Source organism: Lepidochelys kempii, chromosome 9 (genome assembly GCF_965140285.1).
Source record: "Lepidochelys kempii isolate rLepKem1 chromosome 9, rLepKem1.hap1, whole genome shotgun sequence".
In the NCBI taxonomy this organism is placed as follows: domain Eukaryota; kingdom Metazoa; phylum Chordata; order Testudines; family Cheloniidae; genus Lepidochelys; species Lepidochelys kempii.
Genome location: NC_136388.1, coordinates 42,136,772 through 42,157,259, shown reverse-complemented (window position 1 = coordinate 42,157,259; position 20,488 = coordinate 42,136,772). Strand labels below are relative to the sequence as shown.

The 20,488-nt window shown below is 40.5% G+C and overlaps 1 protein-coding gene across 17 annotated transcripts in view; it reads right to left on the bottom strand.

Moving 5' to 3' along the window:
• Nucleotides 1–20,488, bottom strand: part of PIK3CB (phosphatidylinositol-4,5-bisphosphate 3-kinase catalytic subunit beta) — a 185,370-nt gene that overhangs the window by 60,785 nt on the left and 104,097 nt on the right. For 16 of the 17 annotated variants that reach the window (XM_073359996.2, XM_073360002.2, XM_073359999.2 and 13 more), the window contains 6 exons: nucleotides 19,386–19,565; nucleotides 17,469–17,639; nucleotides 16,452–16,541; nucleotides 8,338–8,589; nucleotides 7,368–7,464; nucleotides 2,421–2,551 (listed from right to left, as the gene is read on the bottom strand). In XM_073359996.2, the coding sequence (XP_073216097.2) occupies nucleotides 2,421–2,551; nucleotides 7,368–7,464; nucleotides 8,338–8,589; nucleotides 16,452–16,541; nucleotides 17,469–17,639; nucleotides 19,386–19,565 (921 nt within the window). The remainder of the gene's footprint in view (nucleotides 1–2,420; nucleotides 2,552–7,367; nucleotides 7,465–8,337; nucleotides 8,590–16,451; nucleotides 16,542–17,468; nucleotides 17,640–19,385; nucleotides 19,566–20,488) is intronic. The other variant, XM_073360007.2, reaches the window with a different exon arrangement.

Sequence of the window (20,488 nt, the reverse complement as noted above, 5' to 3'; positions counted from 1 at the left end):
CACCAGGAGGAAGGTCCTATGGTGAGGATAAAGAAAATGTTGGGAGGAGGCCATGGGAAGTAGCCCAGGGAGTTGTAGATGTCACACAGCTGTTCCAGGAGGCACTCTAGACAGCTGCATTCCACAGGGCCCTGGGCTGGAACCAGGAGTAGAGGACGGGCCCAGGTTTCCCCCAAACCTCTCAACTCCTGGTCAGACACAGGAGGAGTTGACCTGGACTGTGGGTTCATGAAAACAGCCAAACTGAGGGCTGCCATGAATCTCCGAGGTGAGCAAATCCGCCAATAAGCACAAAACCCACCAAGGTAGAGGAGGAACTTTGTCACAATAAATAAATAAATACATAAAATAAATTTTGTTTCATCTTCAGGCTCTGTGACTCTCAAACCAAGATCACACATCTAATTAAGGGTATTCTGTCTAATGCCCTCACCAAACACTGAAAACTGGAACAAATTATATATTTGCTAAATTTTACTTGCAAATTTAAACAAATACTGAGGGTCCAAATCCTCAGCTGGTATAAAACAGGTAGCTACAAATATCGTTTATGCCATCTGAGGATGTGGCCCATCGTCCCTATCAGTTTGATCCAAAAGGGCCTTTATCCAAATAGGGGAGCTTTATTCCTTCACAAAGATTAATTACTATACCATCCTGATCTCAGCAATTCATCCTCAGTAGCTCTGATCTCAGTTCATTCACAATATTGGAACTAAATAGCTTGAGGCAAAATATTTTGAAGCTTTCAGTTTCCCATTGATGTTATAAAACATTGTTCAACTCGAGAGAATTAAAAGCAGCAGAATGTTTTGAGCTATCTGAGTTCTCCAATACTGAGTGCTTCCAGCAATCATTTCTTCTACCAGCTGTGAAATCACTTCACATAAAACACTAGAATTTCCCCGAGTTTGATGTACAGAATTGCTCAGGTACAGTTGAAGAGGATAAAGTTCCCAAACAGGAGTTATAAAACACAGGGGAATATGATAGGTCAGATTATCACACTAAACCACTGTGACTACATAATGAACTGCACTCAATAAAATCCTCTGACCACATTTATGGCAATATTTGAACATGCTTGCATATTTGAATTTTCAATTGTAAGTAATTAAAAGCACAAAAGAAAAACTGAACACCAAAACAAAAATAATAACTAGTAAAGGTAGTATATATTCTAAATTATCTCAGGAACACAAATACATATGATTTTAAATATTGGTAGAAATAAATGTACGCAAGATAATTATCAGAAAAAGAACAAGAATTATAATTAAAAGGTGATAAAATTGCCAAAATATTTTTAAATAAGAGAAATAACTTTTTCAGGAATTGGTAATAAGATTTCGCACTACTGTCAGGAAAATGGTATCAATTGCTTAGTGCTGCGAAACTGCTATCCATAAAATCTGCTTTAGCTTTGGGAGCACTCCTGATGCCATATGTCCTATTAGTGGAAATCTGTGCGTATTACACAGAAGAAGCCACTACTAGACTTCACAGATTTTTTTTGCCTTATTTTAGTGACCTGACTCTCAGAATGACACGGTTCAAGACAGTAAAACTTTTTAAAAATGTGAATTTTCTTTAGCCACCAAAGGTGCAGATTACTCATCAGAAAATGAAAGTTTAGCAGAGTTGATACTAACCCTCTGCCAAAGAAATCCAGAGTAACAGATATATAGGGCTGAAAACCTTACTTTCAGCACATCGAGAACTGGCTGCTTTTAACACTTACATTATTATTCTCACCTGGGTTCAGCTTTATTTGCTAGTTTGTGAATAAACTAGCTGTTCTAGTATTTATACTGTGGATTCATCAGCTATATTTTGAATACACCCTTCCTGTCCCTAGGCAGATATTCTTATTTGTATCTGTGACACGGTACAGTACAACTAAAGAAGTGTTTCAGTGTAGAAACAGTGTAAAACATAAAAAGACATAAAAAGTATATTTCTCCAGAAAAGGATTTTAACTGTTGAAGGGAACAGAAAGTGGATAAAATATAATCTTAAAAGTGAAAAGTCAGATCCTTTTCAGTCCTGGTTAAGTACAGTTTGAGATCACTGACTGTGTTTATATGGAGGTTTCCAGAAATGCAACTGTGGTATATTATTGTCAAAGGCAGTTGTAATATTAAAAATAGACAGTGTTTTTTCTGACACTCAAAATAACATACACTAGAAGTGCAGAATGTTTAAAAAAAATCTGTTCAACATGTTCTCTAAAGATACTGAAGCCAGAATACTCTACTGAGGTTTAATTATGTTCCAAGTTTTAGTAACTACAATATGTAAGCTAAAAGGCAGGAAGGGTGGATATAATCAAATGCCAGTGTTAAAGGGGAAAAAAGTAAATACCAGACAGCCATTTATATACTAGCATTCATGGCTTCTCTTTATTTAGTATATCTTACCTTATCAAAGGGAGGGTAATAAATAGGCAGTTTTGAATATTCTTGAAATTTAATGTGCAAAGCCGTTGCATTTTCAGTGTAAGGATTAGTTCGTACGGTTCCCATTGGATTCAACATTTCTTCAAGCTCATCTAAAATATCAGAACAATTTATGTTATAGTACAAAGTGTCTTTGGAAAAGGCAGCAATGCTATGAGAAACTGCTTCCTGTGTTTATTGTAAAAATATACATTGCTGTTCACAGAGGGCCAGATTCTCTCCCACTTTGCAATGGATCTCTGGCACAATCTGTTCCTAATGTCAACATGTGTGAGGCTCAAGAGGATCATCCATCGAAAGGAAGACCAGTTACAGAACCAGCTTGGCTCTTATGACACTTCCCCTTGTTACTGTTTCATAGCAAAGAAAATGGAAGGTTGGCAGTAAAAAAAATGTCCCTATCACATGCCAATCCCTAGCTGCGGTTTCAGCCTCATGGATAGATTAGGTTCCCATAACTTTGTCCAAGCGGGACTGACCCAGCATCTAACAGGAATTCTAAGCCACTGAAGACAAGAGTGTTGCTGAATTGCTTCTCTAATGAAAGAGCAAGATTAATAAGCTCGAAAGGGCATTTTGTCCAGTTTTCCTTGTGCAGATGGAAGGTGACTACGATGTGGGGCTTTATGGGACAGAGCAGCACAAGACAGGAAAGCACAAGGATATCCTCAGGACTTTGACAGTTCTATTTCTGGTTCTGTCACTTATTTAATGCAAGCCTTTGAGCAATTCACTTCTCTGTACCTCATTTTCCCCATTGACAAAATAGACATAATAGTTTCCTACCTCACAGGTGTCAAGTACCAGGGGGTAGCCGTGTTAGTCTGTATCCACAAAAACAACAAGGAGTCTGGTGGCACCTCATAGACTAACAGATTTATTTGGGCATAAGCTTTCATGGGCTAGAACCCACTTCATTGGATGCTTGGAGTGAAAATTACAGATGCAGGCATTATTATACTGACACAGACTAACACAGCTACCCCCTGATACTTGACACCATGCAAGGCACTAAATTTAGCCATATGAAATGGAAATCCATCAAACAACAAAAAACTCACAAAGATACAGACAGACATCATCTTCCTTTCCAAGTGCAAACAGATGGACATCATACCAAATGGACTGAAGGTAAAAAATCCATTGCAATCGACATACTACACTGACTATGGTTGGAGACTGTGCCACACACACTCGAAGAACCTGACGAACCACCTGATCAGCATCCTGTACAGCAGACAGGAAAACATCAAGAATGAGCTCTCAAAACTGGAGACTCTCATACAAAACCAATCTTCCACACAAACTTCCACGTGGGTGGACTTTACAAAAACGAGACAAGCCATTTACAACGCACACTTCACTGCTCTACAAAGTGAAAAAGACGGTAAACTATCTAAACTCCTACATGCCACAGGGGGCTACAACAGTGGTACCCTCAACTCACCTATCAATATTATTAGTCTATCCAACCACACACTTAGCCTGGCGGAAGAGTCTGTCCTATCTCGGGGACTCTCCTTCTGCCCCACCACCCCCATGAACATGATACAAGTCTGTGGTGATCTGGAAGCCTACTTTCATCGTCTCCAAATCAAGGAATATTTTCAAGACAACACTCAACAGTGTACTGACCCACAGGAACCCTCCTACCAACAATACAAGAAGAAGAATTCTGCGTGGACTCCTCCTGATGGTCGAAATGACAGACTGGACTTCTATGTAAAGTGCTTCCACAGACGTGCACAGGCTGAAATTGTGAACGAACAGCATCATTTGCCCCATAACCTCAGCCGTACAGAACGCAACGCCATCCACAGCCTCATAAACAACTCTGACATTATAATCAAAGGGGCTGACAAAGGAGGTGCTGTAGTCATAATGAACAGATCAGATTATGAACAGGAGGCTGCCAGGCAACTCTCCAACACCACATTCTACAGGCCACTATCCTCTGATCCCACTGAGGAGTTCCAAAAGAAACTACACCAGCTGCTCAAGAAACTCCCTGCTACAGCAGGGGAACAAATCCACACGGACACACCCCAGAGCCCCGATCAGGGGTATTCTATCTGCTACCCAAGATTCATAAACCTGGAAACCCTGGACGCCCCATCATCTCAGGCATTGGCACTCTTAGGCAGGATTATCTGACTATTTGGACACTCTCCTCAAATCCTACACTGCCAGCACTCCTAGCTATCTTCGAGACATCACCGACTTCCTGAGGAAACTACAATGCATTGGTGATCTTCCTGAAAACACCATCCTGGCCACGATGGATGTAGAATCTCTTTACACCAATATTCCACATGAGGATGGACTACAAGCTGTCAAGAACAGTATCCCTGATGAGGCCATGGCACACCTGGTGGCTGAGCTTTGTGACTTTGTTCTCACCCACAACCATTTCAGATTTGGGGACAATTTATACCTTCAAGTCAGTGGCACCGCTATGGGTACCCGCATGGCCAACATTTTTATGGCTGACTTAGAACAACGCTTCCTCAGCTCTCATCCCCTAGCGCCCCTCCTCTACTTGCACTACACTGATGACATCATCATCATATGGACCCACGAGGAGGCGGCCCTTGAAGAATTCTACCTGGATTTCAACAACTTCCACCCCACCATCAACCTCAGCCTGGACCAGTCCACACAAGAGATCCACTTCCTGGACACTACAGTGCAAATAAGTGATGGTCACATAACCACCACTCTATACCGGAAACCTACTGACCGCTATACTTACCTACATGCCTCCAGTTTCCATCCAAGACACATCACATGATCCATTGTCTACAGCCAAGCTCTAAGATACAACCAAATTTGCTCCAATCCCTCAGACAGAGACAAACACCTACAAGATCTTTATCAAGCATTCTTAAAACTACAAAACCCACCTGGGGAAGTGAGGAAACAGATTGACAGAGCGAGACGGGTACCCCGAAATCACTTACTACGGGACAGGCCCAACAAGAAAAACAACAGAACACCACTGGCCATCACGTACAGCCCCCAGCTAAAACCTGTCCAGCATACTATCAACAATCTACAACCTATCCTGGGAAACAATCCCTCACTCTCCCAGACCTTGGAGGTAGGCCAGTCCTCGCTTACAGACAGCCCCACAACCTGAAGCAAATACTCACCAGCAACTACATACCACACCACAGAAACACTAATCCAGGAAGCAATCCCTGTAGCAAACCTCGTTGCCTACTCCTGTCCCCATATCTACTCTAGCGACACCATCAGAGGACCCAACCACATCAGCCACACCATCAGAGGTTCATTCACCTGCACGTCTACTAATGTGATATATGCCATTATGTGCCAGCAATGCCCCTCTGCCATGTACATTGTCCAAACCAGACAGTCCCTACGTAAAGGAATAAATGGACACAAATCGGACATCAGGAATGATAACACACAAAAGCCAGTAGGATAACACTTCAATCTTCCTGGACATTCTATACCAGATTTAAATGTAGCTATACTTGAATAGAAAAACTTCAGAAACAGACTTTAAAGAGAAACAGCAGAGCTAAAATTTATTTGCAAATTTAACATCATTAATTTGGGCCTGAATTGGCTCATTACAAAAGCAGCTTTGCTTCTCCTGGAATTGACAACTCCTCATCTATTATTGGGAGTGGACTACATCCACCCTGATCGAATTGGCCCTGTCAACACTGGTTCTCCACTTGTGAGGTAACTCCCTTTTCTTCATGTGTCAGTATAATAATGCCTGCATCTGTAATTTTCACTCCATGCATCCGATGAAGTGGGTTCTACCCCACGAAAGCTTATGCCCAAATAAACTGTTAGTCTTTAAGGTGGCACCAGACTCCTTGTTACCTCGCAGGTGGGTTGTGAGGTTTAATTAGCTTCTTATAAACTCAGATCCCTGGAATAAAAAGGCTCCCCAAAACTTCAGAGGCAGTTACAAGTAGTTGGGATTTATTGACAGAGGCTATTCTATGCACTTCACATGTTCAGCATAAACCATCACATTATAGTTCCCATTTTCCACAGAAAAAGTTACTGAATTAAACAAAATAGACAGCCAAATCCTCAGCAGCTATAAACTGGCATAGCGCCACTGATCCTCAATCAAGCCAAGCCAATTTACACCAGCTGTGGATCTGATCCAGAATGGATATCTTTAGAATGATTTTTAAAATAAATATTTAAAATCTGCTCTTATTTAATTAAAGAAAAAATGTATAAATAAAAATTAATGTAAATTAAGCTCTCCAATTTGCCAGACAGATTCTCTGCAATATATATGACATGACAATGCAATTAACTTTGAGTCCATAAAAACCACATGGATTGAAATTTATTATAGTAAAGTTTCCTCCACTGAAATATACAGGTTGCTTAATAAAACAATATGAAATCTAGGTGCCACTCTTCATTCTAACCAAAACAATCATCTTTTTTTTATGGCATAGGAATCTAAACCAACACAAACAATGAAAATATAATGGCATCTTAAAGATGGCACACATTATAAATTGCTAGAAATAATAGTCACTGCCATTTTTAAAGGGTCCTTATTCAGTAATGGATAGCATTTCAAGGATATAACGGATTTCCAAACTAAACAAGAACCATCCCCAAGAAAATTAGTATTTTTTGGGAGAAGGATTGAAGAAAACCGTACAGAAGTTTAACAAACACCAGACTAAGGAGACTGCACAGAATATCAGAAGGAAAACAGAGCTAACTACTGAGGGGACACAGACATATTTTATACAATAATAATGTTTGCTCTCTCTTTCCCTGTTTGGAACAGGCAAAAACAATTAATATTCCATTATCCTAAATTAATGTTGTTCTTTAGTCTCATGAGTACTCTAAGGTATACAGCAAATCCAAGGATTACAAATCAAACCTTACCAGGAAATGATGTCCAACTGTGCAGTAAGAGGTCTCCACTCTTCAACTGTCCTTTAAAATCAAATACCATGGTATTTACCCAGGCTACAGGATAGTGCTGTTGAAGGAAAGACTTTATTGTTTAAACGGAACCTAACAATAAATTTGAAACTTTAAAGTGGTAAATGACACAAAGCCAGAAAAATAAAGAGTAAAAAAAATTGTTCTAGACTACGACCCTAGTTCAGGAAAGCAATTCAGCACATGCTCAACTTTCAGCATGTACCTAAGTCCCATTGTCTTTAGTTCGATACTGAAAATTAAATATGTGATTTTCTGGATCGGTCTAGGGAAAAAAACCCTATCCTGTTCAGAGCTCAAAAGATGTGAATACAATTTCACAAATACTAATATTTTTTAAAGAAGAGACATTGCCAACTACTTTAAGTTTATGGCCTTTTTCTCTGTGTGGGGAGGGCCAAAAGCTTTTACAAAACCCAGTAAGAACAGAATATTCTCCTGTGTTGGGGAATGTAAACAGCCTTGATCTGAGTACATGGATACCAAAAATTGAATAGTAAAATGCAAAAAAGTAAACAAAAATGATGTGAAATAAATTAGCTTTCAAAAAAAAATTTTACTTTTAATATAAGATGTTGTTAATAATACATGAGGATTTTAAAACGTGATTTTCACAATACCCCTTTATTTAAAAACTTTTTTTTTGCTGGAATAAAAAAGGATATAGAAAAAACAAACCCTAGTAATTAACAAAAGGAAGAAAAATTATCCTTTTTTGTTTTAAATAAGCTCCCCGAGACCAGACAGTTCATAAATAAGTTGCTTTTTTAACTGAGCACTACTTCATTTAAGGTCACCCACTTTTTTCATTTGTGTTTCATATTTCCAAGGTGAGAAAATAAAATGCCTATCAAGACACTGCTCAGTACAATTAAGAGGTACATTACAGGAAAACAAATGAAAACATTACCACTTTTCCAGATTTCCTGATGGTCTGGTATTTGGAGGGATTAATTGTCTTGGTTGACTTTTTAGTTTTCATTTTATCCATCACAGCATAAACTGCAAAGCACAGCCTAGCCATTCTTGGCAAGTCACAGACATTGATTTCAAATTCCAGTGTTTCATTCCAAACATGTTCACTTCTCCCAGATATTTCTGCACTTACAATCGGCTTACAAAGGAGCTCAGTTCCGTGGAAAAGACCAGCTCTGACATGAATCTGTAATAGAGGTGTGACAGAAAAAGTATCTAAAAACATTCCACGAAGCCAAGAATATTTACTTAAAAACATAAGAGCTGGTTGAAAGTTTTTCTTTGAAATGATTTTCTGATGAAGAAAGTCCTTTTCACAAAACCAAAATTTTCCATGGGAAAAATTCCTTTTTGTCAGGAAAATCAAATTGACAGCTCCCATGTTGTTCTCCTAGAAGGCTCTTGTCATTTCATTTTCTGACAGTGAAACTGAAAAAAGCTTTCCCAGAGGGCTGCGGAGGCCAAGCACCATCGGGCTCTTTGCATCACAGCTTCCACTCAGCTCCAGGGTTGGAAAGCCTGAGAGCCTGGGCACTCAGCTTCCCCGCCACCCTCCCAGCTCTGACACCACAGAGGCAGAGAGTTCGCTGCTTAGCTTCTCCGACCCTGGAGGTAGGGGAGGGGAAGGGAGGCTGAGCACTGGGGCCCTCTGTCTGGCTGGCAGGCTCTTGTCAATTTCACAAGTGAAATAGGCCTTCCGGGCAGGCAGCCAGGAAGCCAAAAACCATACCCATGAGAAATTTTACATTTTGATATTTTGTCCTGATTTAGAATTAAATTTTTATTCCAAACCTCCCCCCCCCCTTTTTTTTTTTTTTTTTTTTTTTTTGCAGGAAGTGATTTCCATATCCTGCCCAGGTCTATTAAAAACAGAGTATTTATTAACGTAAAAACATACACTGTACAGGAAACTAAATCAAATCTTGAAAAAAATTACTTCACTTTTGGTGTCTATTATTGCTGGTGTTCACGCATAGCTTGTATTGGCAGAATAAGTATTAAACTGAACTTGTAGTGATAAAATTATATGTATTTAGCTATGTGCAGAAAAGTGCTGACAGTATTTTATAGTTGCTTCTTTTTTGAGCTAATGAGTAAGAGGATTGACTTCAATTCTTCCCTTTAAAATATTTCCTGGAAAAGGCGTCAGGTCCAAACTACTAACCTTGTTTTCTATTTTCTACTTTAATTCAAGGTAAGCCTTTTGTTCTATACAAAGTCAACATGCTAAAGCAAAACAATTACAAAACCTGGATACAAAAAGGTAAACTCATGGTGAGGTGTTTTTCCCCTTTTTATTCTAAAAAATCGTATATATTCCCATTGAAACTGTTGCCTTGAAAACCCATTAAAAAAAGCAAAAACATGTATGTGGATTTACAATTCAGTTCTGGACAGGATTAAATGCATGGTAAGGGTAGTGATGAGTTGGATGAACTTCAAAAAGTTAGATGCTTATCCAAATTATTCAGGTCTGTAAAACTGTGAAGGAAATCTTAATGCCTCCCTGGTGAGATTTCTGACAATTCCTTATTTCTGGTCCAGAAAGAAATACCACAGATAAAATGAGTCTGCTCTACAGGCTATCATTGTTGTGGTAGAGGCTCATGATTAAGTCCCTGTTCCTCTGTGTATGTCTACACAGCAAAGAAAAACCTGTATCTGGCCTGGGCCAGCTGACTTAGGCTTGCAGGCCTTAGGTCGTGGGGCTCTCTCATTGCTGAGTAGACTTTTGGCTTGATCTTCAAGGTGCTCAGTAGTTTGGGCTTGTGTACCTAAAGCTCTGAGAGGAGAACCATGGACAACAACTCAGCTACTCAGCCACTATGGAACTTTATATTATAAGGGCACAGCTCATCTCTGCAGGAGACTGCTTTCTCAGGGGCTGGCTGGAGATTGTAGAGTGAACTCCCACATGAATTAAGGACCTTTACTACCCACATCACCTTCTGTTCCAATGCAAGCCCTCAATCTCACTTTCTCTCAACACACAGGAATGTGTACATTAAAAAAAAAACAACAAAACCTTACCAAAAACAAAATCCTGCACAACACACACAATTTTCCCTCTAGGGAGAAAGGGAACAAACCACGTGACTGATGATAGTGCACTATTGGAAAGCATTCAGATTCTACAGTGATAGGAGTTATATAAGAATCTATAGATCAGAGTGGGGTTGTGAAACTCGTGTCAAAATCTCAGTGCAAATATGGCCTAATCTAATTAAAGAACTGGAACTTCGAAGACAAAACTGATATTTTAAAACTGTGGAAAAATTTTGTATTACTTATCCAACATGGTTGACACCAAACAGAGGTTAGAGCCTAGAAGAGGAAGATGATACTGACATTTGGTCAAAAGAAACTACACCTATGTGTCTTCTATATCTTCAATTTAAATGCTAGAAAATAAGGAATTGTACCCCAATTCTGTATTTGTGGAAGAGTCTGTCACAATCTGTTATATCAAAGTTGTGAAAAAAACAAATAATCCAAAATTACAGAAGTCCGGCTCTTTTCTATTTTTAAAATATAGTCTTCTGTTCAGCCTGCTTGCCATGAGTCAAATGTATTTGTAGCATGTGCAGAATCATTTAATCTAAACTTTGTAGTAAAGTAGGCCATGAAAAAGCAAGGTAATAAAACACTGTGCATACATGCATCAATCAGCAACAGCAACACTAGTGAACTCCTCCTCCTCGTCCACGTGTGATAAGAGGATCACTATGGAATTATCAGAAAGTTCAGGGTGCATTCCATTGTAACAAAAGATCAAATTTCAAGATAAGAGTATATTTCAGTCATTCATTAAAAGCAAAGAACCAGGAAGATGGACCTATTTCAAGGCAACTTAAAAGCTGCTGTCATAGTATGTGTGTTCATGCCAAAATGAAGAAATGCCAGAAATTTCAAGAGATCCTTACCTCTGAAGGTTCCCAGTCCAAGCCCCAAAGGTTCAGACAAGCATAGAAGCTTTGAGAATTTTATTAGCACCATATCATCAAATCTTTTGAGATTTACTAATGACTCATTTTAAGAATGAAGAGATGAGAAACTGGTTTTGCTTAAAGCTCCATAATTAAAATGTAGAAAGAGGTTTTCTGAAGTTTTCAGCCAATTATGAGTCTATAATACTTTATGAGGCACTGTGGTGTGTATCTAAGTACTCCAGAGTACATGAATGAAACTAAAATAAGATTGAGAAGTTGGACAATGAGTAGTCATGAATTAGTTTTTAACAGAAACTCTCTTATATTTAGCTCTAAAAAAAATAAATCTATATTTAAATCTAAAAATGGAAGAAAATCCAGAGACTGCATGATGTTGACAAGGGAATTTACTATTGATATTCATTGTATATGCAAGGTGCTCAGATACTTAAGGCAGCTTACATTAACCTAACTCTATAATTTAGACCAGGCCTCAGTCTGACTATTCTTTATTAAATTATCAGCCAAACAAATTAGGAAAATTCATGCTGTTCTATTTCAGAGGCAAAGAGTTTGTAAGGTCTTTATGTAAATTGTGTGGGACTGTGCAATAAATTCCCATGTGTTAACAACTTGTGGTCTGTGATGTAGCCATCTACATTTTTACCGGAAGTGCTGTTGCAATTTTTGCTATGTTCAGCATGTTTAGAAAATTGAAAACAGGATAGTTTACACAGCAGCATGTGATCTAGACCCTTAGCCCTCGTCTACACTAGGACTTTAGGTTGAATTTAGCAGCGTTAAATCAATGTAAACCTGCACCCGTCCACACGATGAAGCCCTTTATTTCGACTTAAAGGGCTCTTAAAATCGATTTCCTTACTCCACCCCTGACAAGTGGATTAGCACTTAAATTGGCCTTGCCGGCTCGAATTTGGGGTACTGTGGACACAATTCGACGGTATTGGCCTCCGGGAGCTATCCCAGAGTGCTCCATTGTGACCGCTCTGGACAGCACTCTCAACTCAGATGCACTGGCCAGGTAGACAGGAAAAGAACTGCGAACTTTTAAATCTCATTTCCTGTTTGGCCAGCATGGCAAGCTGCAGGTGACCATGCAGAGCTCATCAGCACAGGTGACCATGATGGAGTCCCAGAATCGCAAAAGAGCTCCAGCATGGACCGAACGGGAGGTACGGGATCTGATTGCTGTTTGGGGAGAGGAATCCGTGCTATCAGAATGCTGTTCCAGTTTTCGAAATGCCAAAACCTTTGTCAAAATCTCCCAGGGCATGAAGGACAGAGGCCATAACAGGGACCCGAAGCAGTGCCACGTGAAACTTAAGGAGCTGAGGCAAGCCTACCAGAAAACCAGAGAGGCGAACGGCCGCTCCGGGTCAGAGCCCCAAACATGCCGTTTCTATGATGAGCTGCATGCCATTTTAGGGGGTTCAGCCACCACTACCCCAGCTGTGTTGTTTGACTCCTTCAATGGAGATGGAGGCAACATGGAAGCAGGTTTTGGGGACGAAGAAGAAAAAGATGAGGAGGAGGAGGTTGTAGATAGCTCACAGCAAGCAAGCAGAGAAACCAGTTTTCCCGACAGCCAGGAACTGTTTCTCACCCTGGACCTGGAGTCAGTACCCCCTGAACCCACCCAAGGCTGCTTCCTGGACCCGGCAGGCAGAGAAGGGACCTCCGGTGAGTGTACCTTTTAAAATACTATACATGGTTTAAAAGCAAGCATGTGAAAGGATTACTTTGCCCTGGCATTCGCGGCTCTCCTGGATGTACTCCCAAAGCCTTTGCAAAAGATTTCTGGGGAGGGCAGCCTTATTGCGTCCTTCATGGTAGGACACTTTACCACTCCAGGCCAGTAACACATACTCGGGAATCATTGTACAACAAAGCATTGCAGTGTATGTTTGCTGGCATTCAAACAACATCCGTTCTTTATCTCTCTGTGTTATCCTCAGGAGAGTGAGACATAATTCATGGTCACCTGGTTGAAATAGAGTGCTTTTCTTCAGGGGACACTCAGAGGAGCCCGTTCCTGCTGGGCTTTTTGCCTGTGGCTAAACAGAAATGTTCCCCGCTGTTAGCCACGGGGAGGGTTGAGGGGGTAGCCACGCGGTGGGGGGAGGCAAAATGCAACCTTGTAACGAAAGCACATGTGCTATGTATGTAATGTTAACAGCAAGGATTACCCTGAAAGAGTGTAGCCACTGTTTTATAAAATGTGCCTTTTTAAATACCGCTGTCCCTTTTTTTTTCTCCACCAGCTGCATGTGTTTCCATGATCACAGGATCTTCTCCTTCCCAGAGGCTAGTGAAGATTAGAAAGAAAAAAAAATGCACTCACGATGAAATGTTCTCCGAGCTCATGCTGTCCTCCCGCACTGACAAGAGCACAGACGAATGCGTGGAGGCAAATAATGTCAGAGTGCAGGAAAGCACAAAATGACTGGGAGGAGAGGTGGCGGGCTGAAGAGAGTAAGTGGCGGCAGCGTGATGAGAGGAGGCAGGATTCAATGCTGAGGCTGCTGGAGGACCAAACCAGTCTGTGCTCCAGCTGCCTTTGCTGCAGCTCAGCCATACACTGGAGCATGGTTGAGCTGCAGCAAAGGCAGCTGGAGCACAGACTACCACTACAGCCCCTGTGTAACCAACCACCCTCCTCCCCAAGTTCCATAGCCTCCACACCCAGACACCCAAGAACGCGGTGGGGGGGCCACCGGCCAACCAGCCACTCCGCCACAGAGGATTGCCCAAAAAAAAGAAGGCTGGCATTCAATAAATTTTAAAGTTGTAAACTTTCAAAGTGCTGTGTGGCATTTTCCTTCCCTCCTCCACCACCCCTCCTGGGCTACCTTGGTAGTCATCCCCCTATTTGTGTGATGAATGAATAAAGAATGCATGAATGTGAAGCAACAATGACTTTACTGCCTGTGCAAGTGGTGATCGAAGGGAGGAGGGGAGGGTGGTTAGCTTACAGGGAAGTAGAGTGAACCAAGGGGCAGGGGGTTTCATCAAGGAGAAACAAACAGAACTTTCACAACGTAGCCTGGCCAGTCATGAAACTGGGTTTTCAAAGCTTCTCTGATGCGTATCGCGCCCTCCTGTGCTCTTCTAACCGCCCTGGTGTCTGGCTGCGCGTAACCAGCAGCCAGGCGATTTGCCTCAACCTCCCACCCCGCCATAAATGTCTCCCCCTTACTCTCACAGATATTGTGGAGCACGCAGCAAGCAGTAATAACAGTGGGAATATTGGTTTTGCTGAGGTCTAAGCGAGTCAGTAAACTGCGCCAGCGCGCCTTTAAACGTCCAAATGCACATTCTACCACCATTCTGCACTTGCTCAGCCTGTAGTTGAACAGCTCCTGACTACTGTCCAGGCTGCCTGTGTACGGCTTCATGAGCCATGGCATTAAGGGGTAGGCTGGGTCCCCAAGGATACATATAGGCATTTCAACATCCCCAACAGTTATTTTCTGGTCTGGGAATAAAGTCCCTTCCAGCTTTTGAAACAGACCAGAGTTCCTGAAGATGCGAGCGTCATGTACCTTTCCCGGCCATCCCACATTGATGTTGGTGAAACGTCCCTTGTGATCCACCAGAGCTTGCAGCACTATTGAAAAGTACCCCTTGCGGTTTATGTACTCAGCGGCTTGGTGCTCCGGTGCCAAGATAGGGATATGGGTTCCATCTATGGCCCCACCACAGTTAGGGAATCCCATTGCAGCAAAGCCATCCCCTATGACCTGCACATTTCCCAGGGTCACTACCCTTGATATCAGCAGATCTTTGATTGCGTGGGCTACTTGCATCACAGCAGCCCCCACAATAGATCTGCCCACTCCAAATTGATTCCCAACTGACCGGTAGCTGTCTGGTGTTGCAAGCTTCCACAGGGCTATCGCCACTCGCTTCTCAACTGTGAGGGCTGCTCTCATCTTGGTATTCATGCGCTTCAGGGCAGGGGAAAGCAAGTCACAAAGTTCCATGGAAGTGCCCTTACGCATGCGAAAGTTTCGCAGCCACTGGGAATCGTCCCAGACCTGCAACACTGTGCGGTCCCACCAGTCTGTGCTTGTTTCCCGAGCCCAGAATCGGCGTTCCACAGCATGAACCTGCCCCATTAGCACCATGATGCATGCATTGGCAGGGCCCATGCTTTCAGAGAAATCTGTGTCCATGTCCTGATCACTCACGTGACCGCGCTGATGTCGCCTCCTTGCCCGGTATCGCTTTGCCAGGTTCCGGTGCTGCATATACTGCTGGATAATGCGTGTGGTGTTTAATGTGCTCCTAATTGCCAAAGTGAGCTGAGCGGCCTCCATGCTTGCCTTGGTATGGCGTCCGCACAGAAAAAAGGCGCGGAACGATTGTCTGCCGTTGCTCTGACGGAGAGAGGGAGGGAACAGGGGCCTGACGATATGTACCCAGAACCACCCGCGACAATGTTTTAGCTCCATCAGGCATTGGGATCTCAATCCAGAATTCCAATGGGCAGCGGAGACTGCGGGAACTGTGGGATAGCTATCCACAGTGCAACGCTCCGGAAGTCGACTCTAGCCTCGGTACTGTGGAAGCACTCTGCCGAGTTAATGCACTTAATGCACTTAGAGCATTTTCTGTGGGGACACACACACTCGAATATATAATACCGATTTCTAAAAAACCGACTTCTATAAATTCGACCTTTTTCCATAGTGTAGACATACCCTTAGCCTTATATAAGATAAAGTTTAATCAGAGCTACATAAAACACTATATATCTAGTGTTGAATCAGAATGCATTCATATTTAATCTGTGCTCGTGTATAAGGCATACATGTCTATATCAAAATAGCTTGATCTGCATGCATACCTTTTGTGCCAACATCACACCAAACATTAGAAAAACATTTGCTGAAAATCAGGGACAAACTAGACAAGGCACTAAAGCATGTGTCTTATTGTAGGCAGGTGCATAGTGCAACTGAGACTATTCATGTGCATATTGCTTAAGGCCCTTGCTGAACTGGAGCCTTTATTAGCTGACATTCAGTAAACACTTTGCAAATTAAAATGATCAGTCAGAAGAACATCTCCTGATGCTAGGCTCTACATTACTTACTTTGGCAGTTTCTTCTGTGTTCAATTTATTACCCTTTAACAGCATAATCTTGAAAGGGTTGCTAATATCCCACACACTCTGGGTCAGCTGCTGCAAGGAAAACAGAAAGGTGGAAGTCTTTTTTTAAATGCAATTTAATGATCTAGTATTTTATATATTAAATATTTTTCCAATATTCATGGATAAAGCTAAAAATGCATGATTAAATATTAAAACTAATTGTTTTTTTAAGAATTGAATGAAGAAAAATTCAGCTATCATAGCCACAAGACCATTTCAGATGCCCTGAGGGAGCAGGAAAGAAAATAACCCACGTAAACCACATCTTGGGACTAAAATATGCCTGCTGTGATGGTTGACAAATCAGAATAAATGTTTCCTCCTGTAAGTTTCAAACCTATTCATCTCGCATACATACAAGCCGTTTAAAAACAAAACTTTGCAATAACTACTGTATCACTGAACAAAGTCTCTCCTTGTTCCCAGGATTCACACTTATAGAAATTGCAATCACATTCTGAGGGTAGCAGTTTAATTAACAGACTGATAAAATTTTTAAAAAATCCAATTGTCATACATGATGTTAAGAATTTGTAAAAATATTTCAGAGTTTATTGAAGTGGCAGCACTGTGCAGCAAATCTGGGTTAAGAAGCAGACACAAGGCCGCAGCTGATGGAAAGCAGGCATGCAGATGAAGCTGGGGAATTATTCGTTCCCTCATGTAACTTCTCCACTGGTTAGTTACAGGTAACCACCTGCTCCTCTGGCTTGTAGTAAAAAGTGTTGTCAGTATTAGTGGAAAAGGGGCTTAAATTTGGAAGAGGTTAAAAGAATCAAAATGGAAAGGACAGGGTAAAGACACCAAGACCTCTTATCCTTGATGTAGCATCTTGAGCAACAATAGGAGACTCTTGGGAAAGAGGTATGAGAGGAAAAACATACATAAAGGAAAAAAAGTCATCAGTGGTGTGTCTTACGTTACTTTTGTTAGTAAATGTTCTCCATATCAACTTACAGTAACTGTTCGTGTTTTTTTTGGTAGCAGAGGAAGAGGAAGGTTGGATGATTTTTGGTTTATGGCAGCTTCTATGGCAATCATTTCCTGTTCACACATTTTCTTTATGCTACAACACTCAACCAGTGTCAGGTGAGGAAGAGTCCTGTTCATCACACACTTACGGATATACTGAAGCCAGACAGAAAATAGTTGTTACAAGCTGATAATAATTCCATTCTTGTTGTTTAAAACCATTTTAGCTCATGCTAAATTTGACTCATGAACTTCAGATAATTAAGAAAATTAAATTAAGATGATTTTAGGAAAGCTTTTGACATAGCCCCACATGACATTCCCATAAACAAACTAGGGAAATGTGGTCTAGATGAAATTACTATAAGGTGGATGCACAGCTTGTTGAAAAAATATTCTCAAAGAGTAGTTATCAGTGGTTTTTGGCCAAATAGAGAACATATTTACTGGGGTCCAGCTTAGATTTATCCTTGGTCTGTTCAATATTTTATTAATAACTTAGATAATAGCACAGAGTATGCTTATATAATTTGTGGATGACACCAAGCAGGGAGGCTTTGCAAGCACTTTGGAGGACAGGATTAGAATTCAGAAGGCCCTTAATAAACTGGAGAGTTGGTCTGAAATCAACAAGATTAAATTCAATACAACTCCACAGCACTTCACTTAGGAAGGAAAAAATCAAGTGCACAAATACAAAATGGGGAATAACTGGAATACTGCTGAAAAGGATCTGGGTTACAGTGGATCACAAATCGATTATGAGCCATCATGTTGATGCAGTTTCAAAAAATTCTGGGGTGTATTAACAGGAATGTCATATGTAAGGCACAGGAGGTTTTTGTTCTGCACTATTTGGCACTGCTGAGGCATCAGCTGGAGTCCTGTGTGCAGTTGTGGGCACTACACCTTAAGAAAGATGTGGACAAATTGGAGAGCCCAGAGAAGAGCAACAAAAATACTAAAAGATTTTGAAAACAGGATCTATGAGAAAAGGTTTCAAAAACTGCATATTTTTAGTCTTCAGAAAAGATGACTGAGTCCAGGCCTGATATGTATGTTAAGGGCTGTTATAAAGAGGATGGTGATCTATTGGCCTCCATGTCCACTGAAGGTAGATTAAAGTATTCTGCTTAATCTGCAGCAAGGAAGATTTAGATATTAGAAAAAGTTTTCTACCTCTCAAACGCAAGGAGGCAACACACTGGTACACGTGGACAACACCAGATAATAGTGGATGAAATGAGAAGTGGAAAATATGGCCAAGGACAGAGAGTTTAACCATGAAGGTGAGTGCCAAGGAATCATTAATGTCCACACAGGGCAGGCAGAACTTTGTTTTTTAAGGTGTCATCCAAAAGAACTACACCCAATAAATGACATGATAGCCAAGAATTGACCATGTCACACCACCTCAGGATGATTTTCAGGGTGCCTGTTTCATACTGGAAATTCAAGTCCCCGAAGCTAAGCCTCCATATGCTTAACCACCATATATTTCTATCTTGATTTTTACACGCAAATGCAGTATTTTATTATTACAGGAGGAACTAACTCATATACTAATGCATGAACATGCCTCGTCTGAACAAGATGTTCCAGAAGTCAGAGAAGACACAGATGGAGTCGTGTGCCCATGCAATTAATAAAATGTTATACTTTCTCTCCCGATAAACCTGACACCTCTGTGATTTCTAAATACTATGTGGTGTCACAAGCTATGTCAAAACCAAATTTGGAGCAATTATCTCCTCAAATTTATTCCATTTGGAAGGAAGCTTCATAGAAAAAGTTAAATTCCTCAACCAGAAGTTACTCCAGCATAATTGTGAATTAATTTTCCTTGTTTCCAGGCAAAACCCACTTTTGTCTTAAATTTAGAATTCAAAAAAATTTCAATACCTGGAACTGAATTAATGGGCGGTCACCAAAAATATATTCCAGTCTTCCACTAATTTGCAACACATAGTCATAAGGATCAACTTCGTCTTCCTTTCCATGGATAGTCAAACGTTTTCGGATTGCCAATTCATTCAGCTTAACAGGATTTATGTTAGGAGATACTTGAAAACTAAATACATCCTAACAACATAAAAAAGAGAGACTATTTAACACAACTTTTCATAGAAATGTATTAAAAGGAAAAATATATAAATATATACCATGCTGTACATACAAGTGAGAGTTTTCAGAAGCACCTAAGTGAATTAGGAGCCTAAATCACTTTGGTGCTTTTGAAAATTTTGCTCAATATATTTCAAGTGGAGTGAATATTAATTATATTGGTAAATGTTGCAAAAGTATCTGTCATAGTTGGATTCATAACCTGATACAAAGCTTGTGTATAAGTTTTATTATTACTATTTTAAGTTCTTTTATTTGTGTGAATATATTCTCTCAAGGAAAGGTTACTTCAGATATACAGATAACCTCATTTTGGCCTGTATCTAGATTTCATATTTGCACTCTCAAGAAACTGAAAAAAAATATGAAAATCTATTTTTAATATTATAATTAAAGGCAACTATGGTTAATCTGTATAAAACTATTGCAAGTGAAACAGTAACCCTCCTAGAAGCTATGAGATGGTTATCTCCTAATCCTGGCTGTGATCAAGACACTTTTTAAGAGCACGAAATCTTAAGTAGAAATATTAGTCTACCAAAACTGAATAAACAATTAACACTTTAGTGTTTTCTATTTATGATTTTTATTTTTAAATTTTACCACAAAGGGATCAATAATATGAGAACACAGTGTTTCTGGGAGCCCTTGACTTGCAGCCAAGCTCAAATAAGGAAAATGTAAAATAAAGTCTATATTTGTAATCATATCTATCTGTTTTAAGCTTGGTGAGTTTGAATGCTTTAAATCATAAAGTTACTTGCCTGTAAATAACTACTGGTTATTATTATTGGTCATGCAGCAGTGCCTAGTGGGTTCAACCAGGTCAAGACAAATAGCAAGTGACAGACCCTGCCCAAAAAAGATTATAATCTAAAACC